The 18927-nt window shown below is 45.2% G+C and overlaps 1 protein-coding gene across 2 annotated transcripts in view; it reads right to left on the bottom strand.

Moving 5' to 3' along the window:
* The window catches only part of TBC1D22B (TBC1 domain family member 22B), a 74753-nt gene that overhangs the window by 3650 nt on the left and 52176 nt on the right, over nucleotides 1-18927 (bottom strand). For both annotated transcript variants that reach the window (XM_003818889.5, XM_034962006.3), the window contains 4 exons: nucleotides 15956-16062; nucleotides 15091-15166; nucleotides 12152-12279; nucleotides 11776-11871 (listed from right to left, as the gene is read on the bottom strand). In XM_003818889.5, the coding sequence (XP_003818937.4) occupies nucleotides 11776-11871; nucleotides 12152-12279; nucleotides 15091-15166; nucleotides 15956-16062 (407 nt within the window). The remainder of the gene's footprint in view (nucleotides 1-11775; nucleotides 11872-12151; nucleotides 12280-15090; nucleotides 15167-15955; nucleotides 16063-18927) is intronic.

Below are 18927 nucleotides of genomic sequence, written 5' to 3'. Positions count from 1 at the left end.
GTATATGAAGATAAAGAAGACATTTTGGAAAGGATAAAAAAGGCAGTTGCAGAAAAATATTTACAGTATGATTCCACTTAGGTAAAAGAAAAAACACAACAATATATTTGTGTATGTACATGTACACATAAACATTTTAGAGAAGTGGGAAACTGTTCACAGTGGTTACCCTTTGGGAGGGAAGCCTTTCACTTTTCTCTCATTATATTTATGTATCTTATAAAATATTTGTGTATTATTGTGTTATGAAATAACTTTTTTTTGAGTAATAACTACTCTGGGCTGGGCGCAGTGGCTCATGCCTGTAATCCCAGCACTTTGGGAGGCCGAAGTGGGCCAATCACTTGAGGTAAGGAGTTCGAGACCAGCCTGGCCAACATGGTGAAACCCCGTCTCTACTAAAAATACAAAAATTAGCCAGGCATTGTGGTGGCCGCCTGTAGTCCCAGCTACTTGGGAGGCTGAGGCAGGAGAACTGCTTCAATCTGGGAGGCGGAGGTTGCAGTGAGCCGAGATCACGCCATTGCACTCCAGCCTGGGTGAAGCTACTCTGTGGAAATTTTGTTTACTAAAAAGTAAAAAAAAAAAAAAAAACAGAAAATAAATTACCCATAACTTCACGATCAAGAGGAAGCCATTTTAAAACATTTTGGCATATTTCCTTCCAGTCCTTTTCCTACATATTTTACATACTTAAAATATTTTCTCTACATAATTTTGAATCTATGCAGCATTTACCGTAAGCATTTCCTCTAATATTAAAAATTCCTTGTAGATATTTTCAATATCCAAAGAATTTTCCATGATGTAAGATGTACCAGAATTTACATCCTCCTGTTTTGAGCATTTAATTATTTCTGGTTTTTCACTATAAAAAATTATAATGAACATCTTTATGCACAAAGCCTTATCTTGGATTATTTCCCTAAGCCAAATTCCTAGAAATGAAATTACTATTTCAAAGGGCACAAACATTTTATTTTTATCTATCTATCTATTTATTTATTTAGAGACAGAGTCTTGCTCTATTGCCCAGGCTGGAACGCAGTGGCACAATCTCAGTTCACCGCAACCTCCGCCTCCCAGGTTCAAGCGATTCTCCTGCCTCAGCCTCCCGAGTAGCTGGGATTAGCCATCACATTTGGCTAATTTTTGTATTTTTAGTAGAGATGGGGTTTCACCATGTTGGCCAGGCTGGTCTCGAACTCCTGACCTCAGGTGATCCGCCCGCCTCAGCCTCCGAAAGTGCTGGGATTACAGGCATGAGCTACTGTGCCTGGCCCGCCACAAACATTTTAAAGGTCTTTAACATTCAACCAGAAAATATATTCCAGAAAAATGCCCATTTCCCTAGATCTCTACCAGCACTAAATATTCTCATTTAAAAAAAAAACAAACTTTGCTAATGCAAAGTCTTCCCTTTGATCCCCAAGCCCGAGAACAGAACTCAAAGCCGTCACGATGGTGGTGAACCCCTGGAAGAGTGCACATCCCAAGGTCCCCACTCTCCCCTCCATGGTTGCTGGCATCTGCTCTCTCCAACCCTCCAGGCAAACCCCTCCAGTCACATGATTACGGAAATTCACTCAACCAGACCAGTTATTCAACCAGTTATTGATATTCACTCAACCCAGCAGATGCTCTGCTTTTAAAAACTCTGCCTTTAGCTGATCGGAACATCTTTGGAATATTCCACTCTCACAGGAGTAATTCCCTCTTGGTTCTATTCTGGCCTCAGTCCTGTCTGCCTCAAAGCTTTTTTTGTTTGTTTTGTTTGAAAGAGAACCATCATTTCTATCTCAACTTATTTTTTAAAATGTTGACCTTGGACCATACTACATGCCCCCACCCCCATGCCACCATGTACTCCCTGGCCTCTGGCCCCTTTTACTCATCTCTGCTGCTTCCTACCTCCTTCCCGCACCATGTGCCTATCCCACAACAACTGGAAAAGGTGTTGCCTCTTTTTGCTAACATTCTCCTCAGGTAGACAACTTGTATCCTAAGTTAGGCAGGCTCTCTTTATAATGGTCTCAGTCTTTTCTGTACCTTAGACTCTTGGGCTGTCTGGTGAACCCCATCAATCTCCTCAGAATAATGGTTTTAAATATTAATACATAAAATAAAATGCATACTAATCAATTTTTTTTAAATTTGTGATATTCACCTCTGTGTGGTAAGATTTCTTTTTTTGTTTTTTTTGAGACGTAGTCTCGCTCCGTCACCCAGGCTGGAGTGCAGTGGCACGATCTCGGCTCACCACCACCTCCACCTCCCAGGTTCAAGCAATTCTACTGCCTCAGCCTCCTGAGTAGCTGGGACTACAGGCATGAGCCACCATGCCTGGTTAATTGTTTTTTATTTTTAGTAGAGACGGGGTTTCACCGTTAAGCCAGGATGATCTCAATCTCCTGACCTCGGGATCTGCCCGCCTCGGCCTCCCAAAGTGCTGGGATTACAGGCGTGAGCCACTGTGCCCAGCCTAAGATTTCTTACTGGAATTTTCTAAATTTTTCTATGATGGTTACATACACTCGCAAACTGATAACAAACAAGAACAGCCAACAAAGGACATAGCTCTCTAGAAGAGAATACTTTTTTTTTTTTTTTCTGAGGCGCAGTCTCACTCTGTCACCAGGCTGGAGTGCAGCGGCAATCTTGGCTCACTGCAACCTCCAACTCCCAGGTTCAAGCGATTCTCCTGCCTCAGCCTCCTGAGTAGCTGAGATTACAGGTGCGCGCCACCGCACCCAGCTAATTTTTGCATTTTTAGTGGAGACCGGGTTTCACCATGTTGGCCAGGATGGTCTTGATCTCTTGACCTCGTAATCTGCCTGCCTCAGCCTCCCAAAGTGCTGGGATTACAGGCGTGAGCCACCGCGCCCAGCCGAGAATACTCTTTGTTGAGATGAGATCTACCTATAATTTCCAATTCTTCCAGTCTTAACAGAAACCTCTCAAAAGCTTCCAAATAATTCCACCCCTGGACAAGTGAATGTCCCCACTTCCCCCAAGGGAAGTGATGCTTAGCCGTAAGGAATCACTCTGCCACCTGGTGGCTACGCCTAAAACTGCAACATCCCCACCTCTAGCCCCGACCCTAGTCTACCACCTGCTATCCTCATGCTGCAACAATGGGAAACCCTGCCCAGTGGATTAAAAAGTAGAAACTCACTTTGGGAGGCTGAGGTGGGTGGATTGCCTGAGCTTAGGAGTTTGCGACCAGCCTGGCTAACATGGTGAAACCCCATCTCTACTAAAATACAAAAAATTAGCTGGGCGTCATGGCGTGCCCCTGTAGTCCCAGCTACATGGGAGGCTGAGGCAGAAGAATTGCTTGAACCCGGGAGGCAGAGGTTGCAGTGAGCCAAGATTGTGCCACTGCACTCCAGCCTGGGCGACACAGTGAGATTCCATCTCAAAAAAAAAAAAAAAAAAAGTAGAAACGATAATTATGGCTGGGGGATGAAGGTGCTAATCACAAATCAGGAGCTTTTATCTAGGGGCAGAGAAGAGACACTACCGGGGCAGGGAACAACTGAAGATTTGTTACAAAGCCAGTTCATGGGAGCACTTAAGTATCACATGCAGTCAGATGAGATACTATAGTCAGGAGGAGGAGAAAGCTTGTAGGGCAAGTATCAGAAAGAGATTCCCAATTAATAGAAAGGGAGCAAACACCCTTTGTAGAAAACAGTTGGAAATGGCTGAAATAGCAGAAAAGGGCCAGGCACAGGTACCAGCTGAAAATTCACACAGGAAAAGGCAATATGGCAGAGAAGGACTTTGAGCCACATGTGATGGGTGGAAAAAAAACAATTAGGTAAGAGGCCAAAGGTAAAGATAATGGGTAATAAGCAGAGACTTTGAAAAGGGAAAGGTATAGGAAAATTCCACTGCAGACTGTCCAATAAAGGTGGGAGAATAATTGAGGAGGAAGAGGAAGAACACCAAAGATAATCAGTATAATGGCATTTATTATTTATTGAGCACTTATTACATAACAGATGGGGCTCTAGATGTTTCACATGTACTTTGTACTAGTTTGTTTAATCCTACATCTACTCTATGAGATACATATTAACTTCCATTTTACAGATGAGGAAATTGAGGCACAGAGGTTAAGGAACTTGCCTAGGGTCACAGGGTAGTGCTAGCCAGGGATTTGAGCCCAATCTGGGCATGTGCTCATAATTACTAGACTATATACTGCCTGCCCTGGTGTGAGAAGAGAAGTAAGGCATAAAGTAGAAGGAACAAAAAGAAGAGAAGTCATAAAAGAGGCTGTTTGAAGGAAATCTAGAAGCATTCACTTTTTTTTTGGTTCATTTTTAATTTTATTTAGTCATTAAGTCCTTGGACTCATAGTAAGACTTGATGCCATATTGGTGTCACACTGCCAAGTGATCCAAAGCATATTTAGCCTTCTATTTCAACTTCTTCATTTACTAATGTATCACTGGACCCAGCAGGCAGCTCATCCAGACAATTTCAGTAAGGCATTTTGGTGCATAATAGGCCACAGTCCTTATAAAGTATCCAGTTTGTCTTACAGCTGAGAGATTTGAACCTGCTGTAGATGTGTCACAGCTAAATTCTTGAATGGATTTTTATCATCGGTGCCACCTCTTCCTCTGCCTCTTCTTGGTCTTTCCCAGCCACCAGTGTGACCCAGCTGGTGACTAAGAGTTGACTAATTTTACTCTGCAATAAGGGCTGGCACAACCAAAGACAGGATGTATAATGATGAGCAACAAAAGAACATTAAATATGTGCTACTAAATAAGATACTGTATCTAGAATTACTTTGCAGTACTGGAACTTTCTTTGCAAATGTATAGTGTATTCAAGCATGTAAAAATGCCTTTCTAGTCAAATAAATACTTTAAAACAAACCTCTTCTATTCTGAGAATCAGTGAGGTAGTAAAACATTTCCTCTGGTCCCAATACAACTTTTCAAAAACATGTCCCTATGATATAAGCTTGTTGAGAGTCAAACTTTTATTCATTGGCTCTTCCTGAATCTAGGAATTTGGCAAAGTTTCCTCTCAAAGAAAGCTGTGCAGAGTTCCCCTCAATGGCTTGTTTTTGTTCACATGTCTAGGAACCGTGCCCTTTCTCACACCAGCTTGTTTTGGGCAGAAAGATCTTCAGTTCCCAGGGTTCCCTCTGAACCCTTGTGTGAAGGATTCAAACTGGCAATTCACCAAATGTCTGTAAAGACAGGGCCTCCATTTGGCAATGTTCCACAATCGCACCCCTGCGTTCTTGCAGAAGTGGTGGGTGGATGCCATCTGGTTCAAGGGATTTATTTACATTTACTTTATTATTGAGGTCTGGAACATCCCATGGGCTTAGCACTATTTAATAACCCTGACCTGTCTCCTACAAAAGAAACCTTCAGAGTGGGAATCTCTCCAACATTTTCTTCCAGCTGACCCCCTTGTCATTTCACTCACTCACTCACTCATTTGAGACTCACTCTGTTGTCCACTGATGGCTCATTGCAGCCTCGCCCTCCCTGGCTCAGATGATCCTCCCACCCAACCTTCCTAAGTAGCTGGGACTACAGGTGTGTGCCACCATGCCTGGCTAATTTTTAAATATTTTTTTTAGAGACAGGGTCTCCCTATGTTGCCCAGGGTGCTCTCGAACTCCTGGGCTCAAGCGATCCTCCTGCCTCAGTCTCCCAAAGCGCTGGGATTACAGGCATGAGCCACTGCGACTGGCGTCTTTTTATGCATTTGAAGAAACTTTGATTATTAGTCCTCAGAGTGCCCTGCATGGTGCTTCTCAAATTCCATCCTGAGCCCTCTGAGGCCTTGCTGGCGCCTGCTGACATCTTCCTGGGCTCCCATGTTCTGGGCTTCGCTGCTGCTGCTGCTGCTGCTGCTGCTTTCCCGAGATGACTTTTTAGAATAGAGTGACCAGGTATTTGCTCAGGCGCCTGTCCCCTCTGACTCAGGCACACGCTCTTCATAGAAATATTATCCTAGAGTCAGTTTTCAGGCCTCCTATGGGTTGCTTTATTCTGTACAGAGTTTCTGCCTGCTGCTCATCTAAGTGCCCACAATTGGGCACAGCTCATCCTCGTCTACACGTGCAGTGAATTTTTGACTTCTGGAGGTGTTCCCCTGCTCCCCGTTGTAACCCCTTGGTTTTGGGTTGTAATTATGTGGTGCTGCACTGACCACAGGGGGCTTGTCACGCCTTTCCTCATCACAGAACTCACTCAACCAGTTCCTGTCCCGAGGTCTGACATTAATCTGCTTTGGGAAGTCTTCCCCAAGTCTGACAACTGCAACCTGCCTTGATGGCATATTCTGCCAATGGGTGTTGGGAATAAAAACATGTTTTTATTACAAACACCTATGGGGATAGCAGGTCTCTCAGCACTCACAGGCTCCAGCCTTGTTCCCTCAAAAGTTCCCTTTGCTTACTTCCTTTTTCTTTTTCTTTTTTTGAGACAGAGTCTCACTTTGCTGCCCTGGCTGGAGTGCACTGGCGCGATCTCGGCTCACTGCAATCTCCGCCTCCCAGGTTCAAGCGATTCTCCTGCCTCAGCTTCCCGAGTAGCTGGGATTACAGGTGTGTGCCATCACACCTGGCTGACGGAGTTTCACCACGTTGGCCAGGCTGGTCTTGAACTCCTGACCTCAGGTGATCTGCCTGCCGTGGCCTCCCAAAGTGCTGGGATTACAGGCATAAGCCACCGTGCCTGGCCTCTTAATTCCTTTTTCTAGGACCAGAGTGGCAACAGGAGGCCCTGACAGGCCTCCTATTGCTAGCCCAGATGGCCCTGTCCTCTGGGCAGATACAGTCCTCTTCAGGCTCACTGCTGGGTAACAGAAGCTCCATTCACTTCCTTAGTAGTACACAACTGTACATGGTGGTAATGAATTGTGATTATGTAAAAATGACCCACATCAAAATGGGTAGAAAACATCTGTTTGTCTATTTGGTAGGTAGGTTCGAGCGCTCTTACATTGTCTCCACCATTTACTTTCCTCCCAACCTTTTGAGGGTGGACTCATGACATAAATCTTAAGCATGCAGGTTGATGACTTTTTACATAAGTACACACCCAATTAACCACCACCCAGATGAAAACAGAGAACACTTCTTGTGTCTCAGAGACTCATGCTCCTCCCCAGTCAACACGGCCTCCCCAGCCACTGATCTAACAGAAGCCTGAGAGCTCCACAAGGGCCCAAGCAGGCTCTAGGACTCCACAGACAGGCCCAGAGCTGCTCTTCACCCATAACCTGCACCAGCCCTGGGGGCTCCCTGCTGCAGTCCACCCTGGAGCATTAGAGCCTCTGCTTTCCCCCAGGGATGTGTGTTAGGTGATTTCAGGCCACTTGGAGGGAGAGCATGAAAGGGCAGCAGGAGATCACAGATCTTTCTGGCAGTGGAAGGAGAAAAACCCAGAAGCCAGAATAGGAGGAGGTCACAAGGAAGACCCTGGGAGGAATTCTTTTTCTGTTTTAAAACAACAAGTTTTTGTTGTTGTTGCTAAATGTTTCTTTGTGAGAAGAAAGCCTGCTAGCAACCTCCAATGTAGGGGGAGAGATGGGGAAGAAGAAATCTTGAGGGAGGTGGAAACCTAAGCAGATCCTTGCCTGGGAACAGCCACCATGTAAGTTTAGCTCAAGAGCTCCAGGAAGCATCTGGCAGGCCTGGGACTGACAGGCAGCAAAGCACAGTGGTTCAGAGAGTGGATTCCAGGCCTCTATCACTCACTCAGGTGACCTTGGCCTGGTTACTTAAAAAAAAAAAATCTTGCTATGACAGTTTCCCCATTTGTAAAATGGGGTATTATAGCCTACCTTGTAGGATTGTTGCAAGGATGAAATGAATTAACACAGGAAAACATTTAGAATAGTGCCTGTATATTCAAAGAGCTAAGAATTAGCTGCTATTAGATTGAGCCTCACGAAATTGCCAATATTCAACCATTTTAATCTACAAAAACAACTGCATATGATTCAACCTAACATATTATTATGATTCTATTACACTAGCCCAGGCTGAGGGCAGGAATTGTCAAGAGTCCCCACCTACCACAAAAGAGGCTTTGGCCCAGCTCTGCTGGCAGCTCGCATTTCAAGCCGCCATGGGCCCCGGAGGATCCAGCCATTCTGCTCCCAGAGTACTATGTGCAAATGTGCCTCAGGCTCCTTTGCCCAGCGGTCTCAGGAAGGAAACCTCTCAGTGTGATCTCCTTTGTCAGTTTTTGGTCCTCTCTGCCAGGCAGCGGCCCTAGACAACTGCTTGGCCAGGGAGAAGCACACACCCTTCCTGCTGGGGGCTTTTGTCGCAGCTGGGACCCAGCCCTTTGCCCCTGTGTACTCTGATGCCTCCTCTCCAAACCAGTTTCCCTCAGTATGAACCTTGTATGGTTTACTCATTATGTTAAAAACCACTTAATTAGAAAAGTGGGTTTTTAAAGCTCGCCTCATTGCTTCCAGGACTCGTGAATACACTAAAGGAAGTATTAATATTAATGATAATAAGCTCACTGTTTCGAGGTCTATATATCAAGTACACTATTCTAACTGTCTCACATGTATTTGTTTCTTTATTCTCATCATAGCCCAAGGAGGTAGGTACTATTGCCCCATTTATAGATAAGAAAACGGAGGCACAGAGAAACAAGTTACTTACTTACAGCTGCATGTTTAGGAAAGTGTGAGAGCTGGGATCCGACCCCAGGCAGTCTGGCTCCAAAGACCATGGTTTAACCACTGTACTACTCTGCACAGTCCCTAACCTCGACAGGAAGATATCTGCTTCCTCTCTGAACCCCTTACTGGCTCCCCTTATATCTGGCTCTTTTTCCCTGTTCTTCAAGTGTAACCAGTTTGCTGGTCTGCTAAAACTGCTGCAACTACCACTTTTATTTCTGTAACCACTTCAGCTGGTTTTTCTCTGAGTCACTTAACGTGGCTTTTAGCCCTAAAACTTCTCTCCTAGGCTGGACATGTTTGGTTTTTTACAATACCTGTATTCATCTACAGAGCTTCCTTCACAGTGATTTCACTACAAGCAGCCCTTCAGCAGTTAGGATACATGTGCCTACTTTCTCTGCAAAAGTCACACCCAACAGTTCACAACCTTACACAATGCTTTGTGCCCTTGTTCCTCACACCTCTGCCACGATTCTGTCTCCTAAAGGACACTGCCTGTCTAGCCTAACACTCAGGCACATTTTCTTCTTTTATCATTCATAGAATTTTAGAACTATGGAGGTGGGAGGAACTTTTCACCTTATCCAGTTTAATCACCCATTCTATTTTGTCTAAAAGAAAGATGTGAGACTCTTCCACAAACAGGATTAATCGAGGTGTTAATACAGCAGCAGACAATAGCTTCCAATGCTGTTCTGTTGGGTATTGCCAAAAGACCTCAGACCTACCAGATAATTGAAAATGCTACCCAGTAAAGAATATCTCTAGGATTAACATAGCTGTAAAGTCACAGAGTATTGTCCTCTGTTCTGCCGATATTGTGAACTGCTAAAAGCCGTTCCAGGAATCATCTGCACCTCCCTGAGCTGATCTGGGAAGCACTTTTATCACATATGGCAAAGCTCTGAGCCTGGCTCATGATAACTACATTAAACTTCATGCTCTTACTATCCGGCTCCACCTCAACCACATTATCCAAATGGATAGCTCATCCCAGCATACAGCCATTCCAGCCCCTTGTCCTCATTTATCCTGGAATGCCACACATGCTGCTCACTGGCAGAAGCCATGGTTCTTAATCAGTGGCCTGAAGCCTCGGCACCATGGCTAGCATCTACTCACAGAAGTCAATGCATCTGCTCTCCTTTTTCTTCCAAAGCCCTTACTTGGGCAAGCTGGGTCCTGTCTTTCCATCTATCTACTAAATAGTCTTCTGTTCTTTTGCCCCCTAACACCAATCACAGAGTGGTAATGCTCAGGGATCACATGGAGACGCTGCCACTCTTCAGAACATCTATGTTATTAGTTAGAACTTAGAAAAGCATTCAACTTTCTCTGGCTTTTCCCCCTGCTTTTAAAAGAGGTATATACCTATTAAAAACAAACAAACCAAAAAACCTCTCAGTTCAGAAACGTGCAAAGCATAAAAGCAATACACTCGCCACCCCCAACCCTAATGATTCTCTCTGGAGAGCCTGACAATCTCCTCAATCCTTATTTCCCTGACCCTGGAACAGCTCCTAGCCCACCCACGACCTAACATAGGCCCTTCTTGAGTTTTCTACACAGGGACTCTGAAGCACCCCCACCCAGGGGTTCCAGGAGGCTGTACTCTTGCTGGTCATCCCCTCTCAGCCACCTCTGCTCCCTGACCTCTTCATGTAGTCATATAAGAGTGTGTCAAGGCTGGGCCCTGGTCCCCTTCTCTGTCCATCCTTACTTCCTTAGGGATCTCATCCAGTGTGTCGGCTTTAAGTAGCATCTAGGCAAAGGCTCCTAAATTTATAGGTCCAGTCCAGATCTCTCTTTCAAACTCCAAACTCAAGATATATTTGCCTAGTCTGCATCTCTATTTAGACGTCTAATGGTACTTCAAATCCAATATGCCTGAAGCTGGACTCTTGCTGTCCCCACTGTAGCCTTCTCCATAAACCGTAAAGCCATCCTGTAGCCTTCTCCATAAACTGTAAAGCCATCCAGACTCACCCCTTTCTGTTGTACTCTACACCCAATTCATCAGGAAATCTTGTTGGCTCTACTTACTAAACAGATCCAAAATCTGGCCACTTCTCACACCTCCACTGTCACTATCCAGGTCCTACCACCTTCATGTCTCATCTGGAGGATTACAGTAGCATCCTGGGTGGTCTCTGCTTCCACTCTTGCCCACACCTACAGTCTACATAGAAGCCAGGGTGGCCCTACTGAAACTAAGTCAGATTGTGCCACTCTCCTCTACTCATGGCTCTTAGAGTTCCTCTTCCACTCAGAGTAAAAGCCAAAGTTCTTACAGTGGCTACAAAGTCCTCTGTGATCTGGGTCCCTGTGACTCCTCTGACCTCACCTCTTCCTATTCTTCCCTTGGATCACTCTGCTCCAGGCCACACCAGTGACCGTCATGATTCCTTCCATAGCTCAGGCATGCTGCTGCCTGAGGCCCCTGCACTGGCTGTTTCCTCTGCCTAGACACTCTTCCTGCTGATGTCCACGTGGCTTGCTCCTTCACCTTCCCCAGGTCTTTGCTCAGATGTTACCTTCTCAGTGAACCTATCAAGACTACTTTATTCGAAATTGCAACCTGTCCCTTCTCTACCACCTAATAAAACCTTTACCCTGCTCTACTTTTTAAAAAAATATTATTTCTTAGCACCTTTACATTCTTTTCAATTTACTATTTACTAAGATGTTATTTACTGTATGTCTCCCCACAACTATCAGAGTATGTAAGCTTTATGAGAACAGAGACCTCTCTGTTTCACTTCTTAATATAGCCTTTGTCTTTGACAGTGCTGGCATGTAGCAAGCATTCAATAAATGCTTGTCAGTGAATGACTGAAAGATCTCTTAGGCCTGCCCAGTCACTCTGCAGCCATTCTGGCACAAACACCCTTCTCACACTGAAGAACCCCTGGGCTCCAGTGACTTCCTGCAACTAAGAGGGATGACCCCTTCAGAGCACCCCTTCTCCCTTCCTACTCCCAGCCAGGTACCTGCTATGGCACCTTCTGTCTGCGCTGCCCACTGAGGGGCTAACTCCCATTCTAATGTTCATTCCCTGCCCACACTAAGCTCTTGGCCACTCACCTGAAAATCCTCCTCATCCAAGATCTCTTTCCTCCACTTGATCAAGAAGGCTGCACACACGTAGAGATGAAAATGGGAGAACCCTTCTGGTTCAGACTGGGAAGCAGAAAAATAGAGTTAGGTTTCCCAGCCCTGACAAGGATTCAGCTCTGGTCCTCTCAGTTCCATTCCTTCTGGGAGGTGGGAAACTCTTTCACGGTTGGGGAGATGGAGTTCTGAAGAGACTTAGCAAAGGCCCTGCCCTGAGGCTAAAGCAGACATGGAAGTAGAAAAGGGGAGAAGGGGAAGCTTCTAAGCAGCTACATTCCACAACATGGCAGGGAGCTGGACACCTCAGAGACAGCCTGGCACAGAGAGGCCGGGGAATCCCTCCTACCTGATATGTGTCCCACAGGCGGATGGTGCAGCGAAGAGGAAGCTCCCGCATAAGCAGGTTGTTCATCCAGCGGAAGGCAAACTGCAGGTATTCTACCTCGTACCTCCTGAAGTGATTATGTATCTGCTCTGAAACAGGAAGCATCATTGGGGATCAACCTAGGGGACTGGACCCTGAAAGGGCCACAGGAGCCAAAATAGCAGCTCCCACTTCTTACTGCCCCCTCCCATGGGTAAGCAGACACAGAGGAGGCAGACAGGCATCTGACTGTCCTTTATGTTTGATTCCATCATCTCACAGCAACACTGCATGGTTAACCCAGCCCAGCAGACAGAACTATTTTAACATCCCCCAGTGATGTTCTAGGAGCCCCGCTTCCTTTGTGGGGCCGCTCTGGCCACAAAGCAGAGGATAATGAGGTTCACTTGGCTGCCCAACCTTAGTACTCATCAGAGAAGAAGCCAGAACCGAAAAGAACCATGGAGGTCACCTTGGCCACCCTCCTACTGGCGAGGAACTCCTCTTCAGCATCCCCGCCAGATGGCTAGCCAGCAGGGATGTGAACACTGCCAGCGAAACGGGCTCACAAACTCCACTCAAGGGAAGCCTCTTCCACTGATGTATGAAGTGATTCACCAGAAAGCGCTTCACCATATTCAGCAAAACCAGCTGCCTCCTCACTCCCACCCTTTGGTGTTCGTGTGATATTCTCAGGCAAGCCCAAACAAACCTGATTGCTGTTCCACAGGACAGCTCTCCAAATAATGCTTAGTGGGATTGTTTTCTAAATTACTGTCCTCAGTTTCCTACCCTATAAAATGGGAATAATCATTCACACCTCAGAGGGTTTCAGGGAAGATAAATGAGAACACACAAGTAAAGTGCTTACAATGGCACCTGGAATGTGGTAAATATTTCAAACAATTCTTGAAAGAAGAACTATTAACAATGGTTATGGCCAGGTGCTGTGGCTCACACCTGTAATCCCAGCACTTAGGGAGGCCGAGGTGGGCGGACTGTTGAGCCCAGGAGCTCAAGACCAGGCTGGGCAACATGACAAAAGCCTGTCTTTACTAAAAATACAGAAGTTGGCCAGGCGTCATGGTGCGCACCTATAATTCCAGCAACTCAGGAGGCTGAGGTGGGAAGATCCTTTGAGCCAGGAGGTCAAGGCTGTAGTGAGCCAAGATCGCACCAGTGCACTCTAGCCTGGGCGACAGAGCAAGACTCCATCTCAAAAAACAAGTTATTTCTGGGGAGAAGAATTTAAGGAGAGGAAGGATTCCTACCTTATCACCCTGGCTGGAATACAGTGGTGCAATCTTGGCTCACTGTAGCCTCGACCTCCTGGGCTCGAGTGATCCTTCCATCTCAACCTCCTGAGTAGCTGGGACTACAGTTGTGTGCCACCATGCCCAGCTACTTCTTAAATTTTTTGTAGAGATGGGGTCTCACCATGTTGCCCAGGCTGGTCTTGAACTCCTGGGCTCAAGTGATCCTCCTGCCTCGGCTGGGATTACAGGTGTGAGTCACCGTCCCCAACCTGTTTAAATTTTTTTAATGAGGAAGTATTACTTCTACAATGCAAAGAAACATCCAAGATATATATACTTAAAAATCCACTATTCCAAAGTATTATGCCTTTATGTATCACGTATTTGTAAGGGCGGAAAAAATAAGGATAGGGCAGACAGTGGCAGAAACCACAGCATCTGCCTGTTGGAACTTGATTGATGACCAGCCTCTGGCAGCCAGCTTATCCCCCAGAAGAGGGCAGCATACACTCTGTGCTAGGCTCCGGTTGAGGGATGTCAAGAGACCTGCACAAGGGGCCCAAACGTGAGGGCTAACAGCTGGGCCAGGGTGATAAGACACAGCGGAAAAAAAATTCCACATGTGACATACGGGAAGTAACTGTGAATAAACAAATGGGTTCAGAAGATTGAAATGCTAAGTCATAAAATAGAGTGAGTGGAACAACTCAATGAAGGTTTTCATGAAAAGAGAACCTGGGAAAGAAGAGAGAAAGATATACAATGTTGGGGGTGGGGGTGGGCAGCAGGTAGGGGAGAAAGGCTTTGCTTGGGTGAAGCAGAAAATCCAATGAGTAGGAAAGCCTGGGAATAACATTTGTTAGCTGGTGTCAGGACAGGCAGAGTCCTATGGGAGCTACTACAACTTCACTAGTGTTAGAGATCCCACCGACTTCTCTCCCCACGCCTCACTTAAACATCAGTCAACAGCAGAGCTTCCTGAGTTGTCCTTTCGTTCTAACATTCTATGACTCTAGGCCAAAGCTGAGGAATTCCTGTAAGGCTGTTCCTCAAAGACATGTGCCTTAGGAAGAGCCACATCTCAATTTCCCCACCCCACACAAGTCCTGGGAAGCTGTATAAAGTCCTGCTGGGGTATCAGCCAGGCCTGAGGACCCCATATCAAGCCCAGGAGTTCTGAGTTACATCATAACGTGAAGGACAAGGCCGGACGACAGGCTGGATGCTGAAGGCAATGGAGAGCTATGGGAGGCTTCAGAGCAGAAGAGGGACGTGGCCAGAACAGAGCTGCAGAAAGATGCAATTGTGTGACAGATAGTTTGGAAGAGAAGAGTATGGAGAAGGCAAGCCCTCTGAGGAGGAAGCTGGACCAGAGCTGTGGCTGGGGAAGTGGGGAACGGGCGTACTGAGGAGAGCTGCTGAAGGAGAACCGATAGAGCCTGGTGATAGGAAACCAAGGGGAAAGAAGAACTTGATATAACAGCACAGTTCTCACTTCGCCTTCCTGCTGAGATGTGGAAGGATCCTGGTGCTGCCAGCAGCACTCAGTGCGCTGGAAAGGGTCATGGCTAGGAAGACAGCTGAGGAGAGGACCCACAAGCACAACCGCCTCATAACAGAATCAACTCTGCTATTGCTAGAGAACTCTTCTCCCTCTGAACCTACCATCAATCCGGCTGACAAGCTCTTCCAGTGCCTTCACCTTCTTCTGGATTCCTGGTTGTGCAAAGGTGTAGTTATCCTGCAAATGACACAGAGCCCAGGATGAACATGGACTCTAACTTGTGTTATCACCTGACATTCACTGAAACACGTTTAGAAGTTCAGGCCATTTTCCAAAGCTAGTACCAATGGCCAGTGACAGTGTTCTGGGAAACAAAGAAATATACAGAACAACAGTGTGGGGGGAAAGCCCAATGGAGCCCTGCAGTGTGGAAGCAAACCCATGTGCTTGGGGTACAGAGCAGAAAGGAGCAGTCTACTCCAAAGACGAAGTCGAGGCAACATGGAGATTTCTGCAGACTCCAAGGGACACTACACCATCACTGTTTTTTTTTTTTTTTTTGAGATAGGGTCTCACTCTATCGCCCAGGCTGGAGTGCAGTGGTGTGATCATGGCTCACTACAGCTTTGACCTCCTAGGCTCAAGCGATCCTCCCACCTTAGCCCACTGAGGACCTGGTACTATAGGCACATGCCACCACGCCTGGCTAATTTTAAAATTTTTTGTAGAGAAGGGGTCTCTCTATGTTGCCTAGGCTGGTTTTGAACTCCTGAGCTCAAGCGATCCTCCAGTCTTGGCCTCCCAAAGTGTTGGGATTACAGGCGTGAGCCACCGTGCCCGACCCACCATTGCTGTCTGAAAGCTGTAAAGCTAACGAAGAAGGATAGAGATGGATGAAAAGGAGGAGGAGCCACAGTGGGTGGGTGGGTGGTCCTGCCTGATACAGAAGAGCAAGAAAGAAACCAAAGGCCTGCTGGGAGCCCCTGGACCTAGACGTTTGTTCCCACAAGGACAGAAGCAGCTCACCTGGATTCCATCCAGCAGCTTGCTCATGCACCAAAAGCTGTCAGCCTCAATGCTTCGCAGCATGTCTTGAGACAAGTTGGTCACGTCAAAGTTCTCCACATCCTCTTCTGTAAAACAAAAGGTGAAGAAAGTCCAGAGGTCTTATCTAAAAATGGAGAGAGAAAGATAGATTCGAGTGTCTTCAATGGGGTCTTTAAGGCCAAGTGAGGACCAGGCTAACCTGATGTTAAGAAACGAGGGCCTGCCCCTCTACTCTCTGTGTCAGGTGGACAAATATGTCCCTTCAAGAACATATTTGCTCTTGAAGATCTCACTACAACACTGGACAGGCCATTTCTCATGCTAGTCCCATCAGGTCCAACATATCTTTCTCTTCCTTGGCATTTGTTCGTTCAGTTTTAGAAAATGATACTTCAGGTCTCATGTTCAATGAATTATACTCAGATCCCTGAAGATGGCCTGGAAAATTTCTTTGATTTCAGCTCAGTGAGCTGTCTAGCACACTCACACTCATATATAGGGAGAACAGCTAGGATCAGAAAGCCCCCACAGTTTATTTTAAAGATGGAATTCCCAAGTTCTGATAAGGCAGACCCACAGTCTTGCCACTCAAAAGAGAAGGTATGCATGTAAAGGAAGATGAGTCAAGCCTGTGAGTGCTTCTAGGACTTAATTCCAACAAGATGGTATTTCTCAAGATGGGTTCTGCAAAACATCAATCCTACAGAACACTCAAAAAAAAGGGGGGTTCCACAGACAAATATGGTTGAGAAATGTTGCATTAGATATCCCCATCTTGGAGATTAGCAAAGATCACAGCACACAAAAGGGTTTGAGAAGTTAACAGAAATTCTGCATTAAGTAAATCTGCTTAACTTTGTTTATCCAGCATTTCCCAAGTTTATCTAGCCACGAGACCTCTTTGGAAAGGACTATCTGTTAGCTTCTCATGGAAACCTCCCACTGAGTAACAGGAGTGAGAATCTGTCTCGTCTGAGATGCAAGTGAGGAAAACATAAGCAGCCTTCCAGAAACCCGAAGAAGGAAAAGGCTATGTGATGTGTCCTTCCTAGCCCGTGTTTAACTCCCACTTCCTGTCACAGAGAGGTGAAGTAGTAAGAAGCGCTGTGTTTGCCCAACAAGAAAGGCCCCTGTGTATGCCTGTCAGAGGCCACACACAGAAACAATCAAGCCCTTGAGTTCTCCACCAGACAGCTTTTCTCCTCAGACCCACAACCCCTATTCTGGAAACAGATGTTCACTGCAATCCCTTGTGCTACAGAGACACAGGCATTAGACAAAATGTATTCAGAATCTAGCCGTTTTTTTTCTTTCTTCCTTTCTTTTTTTTGAGACAGGGTCTCACTCTGACGCCCAGGCTGGAGTGCAGTGGCACGATCTCGGCTCACTGCAGCCTTGACTTCCCAGGCTCAGATGATCCTCCCATCTCAGCCTCCCAAGTAGCTGGGACTACAGGTGCATACAACCACGCCCAGCTAATTTTTTGTCGTTTTTGTAGAGATGAGTTTTTACCATGTTTCCCAGGCTGGTCTCAAACTCCTGGACTCAAGTGATCCTCACACCTCAGCCTCACAAAGTGCTAGGATTACAGGTGTGAGCCACTGCACCTGACCCCAGCCTTTTCATTTCTAAGCATTGTTACTAAGACCTATATCTGAACCTCCTTGAGAAAACATGTAACAACTCTCGGATTCTCACCTGTTTAAAGAGACATTTTTTAAATGAACATCAAGGCTGAAAAAAAAAAAACCCTCTTGAGAAGGGTGGGGTGCTTTATCAGAAAAGCCATGACTCTAGGAATGACCTAAAAAAAAAAAATTCAACTTGAAGGCCAGCTGCAGTTAATATATATAAAGTGCTAAATATAGTGCCTGGCACACAGTAGGCACAATATAGCTATCTTAGATGGAATTTATGAGGAACTTGTAACGACATAAAAAAGCATGCCACAATATTAAGGAGAAAAGAGGGGAAAAATTATTTATGGCATACTTTCTTACTGTGCATACAATATTTATGTGTTTATATAAGCACAGAGGAAAGACAAAACATCTCAAGGTTTACAGTATTTATTCCCCAGGTGGTACGAATGAAGGATTTTATTTTCTTAAAGCTTTATTGGACTTTTCAAAATTTCTATAATAAGCATAATTTTTATAGTCATTTTATATGCACAGTATTTTAGGAAAAAAGAGCCACAATTGACTACATCTGCCTTTTATCACCAAAAAAGAATAAAGAAGACTTTGTAAAAACAACACTAAGCTTGCAGAAACTAAAAATCTAGATAGCATATAAAGATCAATTTGAGAAATCACATTTTATTTTTATTTTGAGACAGAGTTTTGCTCTTATCTCCCAGGCTGGAGTGCAATGACACGATCTCAGCTCACTGCAGCCTCTACCTTCCAGGTTCAAGCAATTCTCCTGCCTCAGCCTCCCAAGAAGCTGGGATCACAGGCATGAGCCACTATGCCTGGCTAATTTTGTATTTTCAGTAGCGACGGGGTTTCACCATGTTGGCCAGGCTTGTCTCAAACTCCTGACCTCAGGTGATCTGCCTGCCTTGGCCTCCCAAAGTGGTAGGATTACAGGCGTGAGCTACCATGCCCAGCCGAGAAATCATATTTAAAAATTCTTCCAAGAAATATCATTTTTCTTTTATTCCTATTATTCTTTTTATTATTTTTCTTTTATTCCTATTATTCCTTTTATTCTTTTATTGTATCCTAACTTAAACATTTACTATGTAGGTTTTTTGTTTTTTTATATATGTAAGTATATATACATATTTGTTTTCTTATATATGGTAGTATACATACATATTTTAAAATATATGTAAGTATATCTATATAGATATACTTACATATATAAAGCTATATTAAAATATAATTATATATAAAATTATATTTCACATATATTTAAATATAATTATACATTATATAAAAGTA

This window comes from Pan paniscus, chromosome 5, assembly GCF_029289425.2.
Source record: "Pan paniscus chromosome 5, NHGRI_mPanPan1-v2.0_pri, whole genome shotgun sequence".
In the NCBI taxonomy this organism is placed as follows: domain Eukaryota; kingdom Metazoa; phylum Chordata; class Mammalia; order Primates; family Hominidae; genus Pan; species Pan paniscus.
Note: the sequence above shows the minus strand (reverse complement) of the source record. Positions and strands in the feature narration are given on the sequence as shown.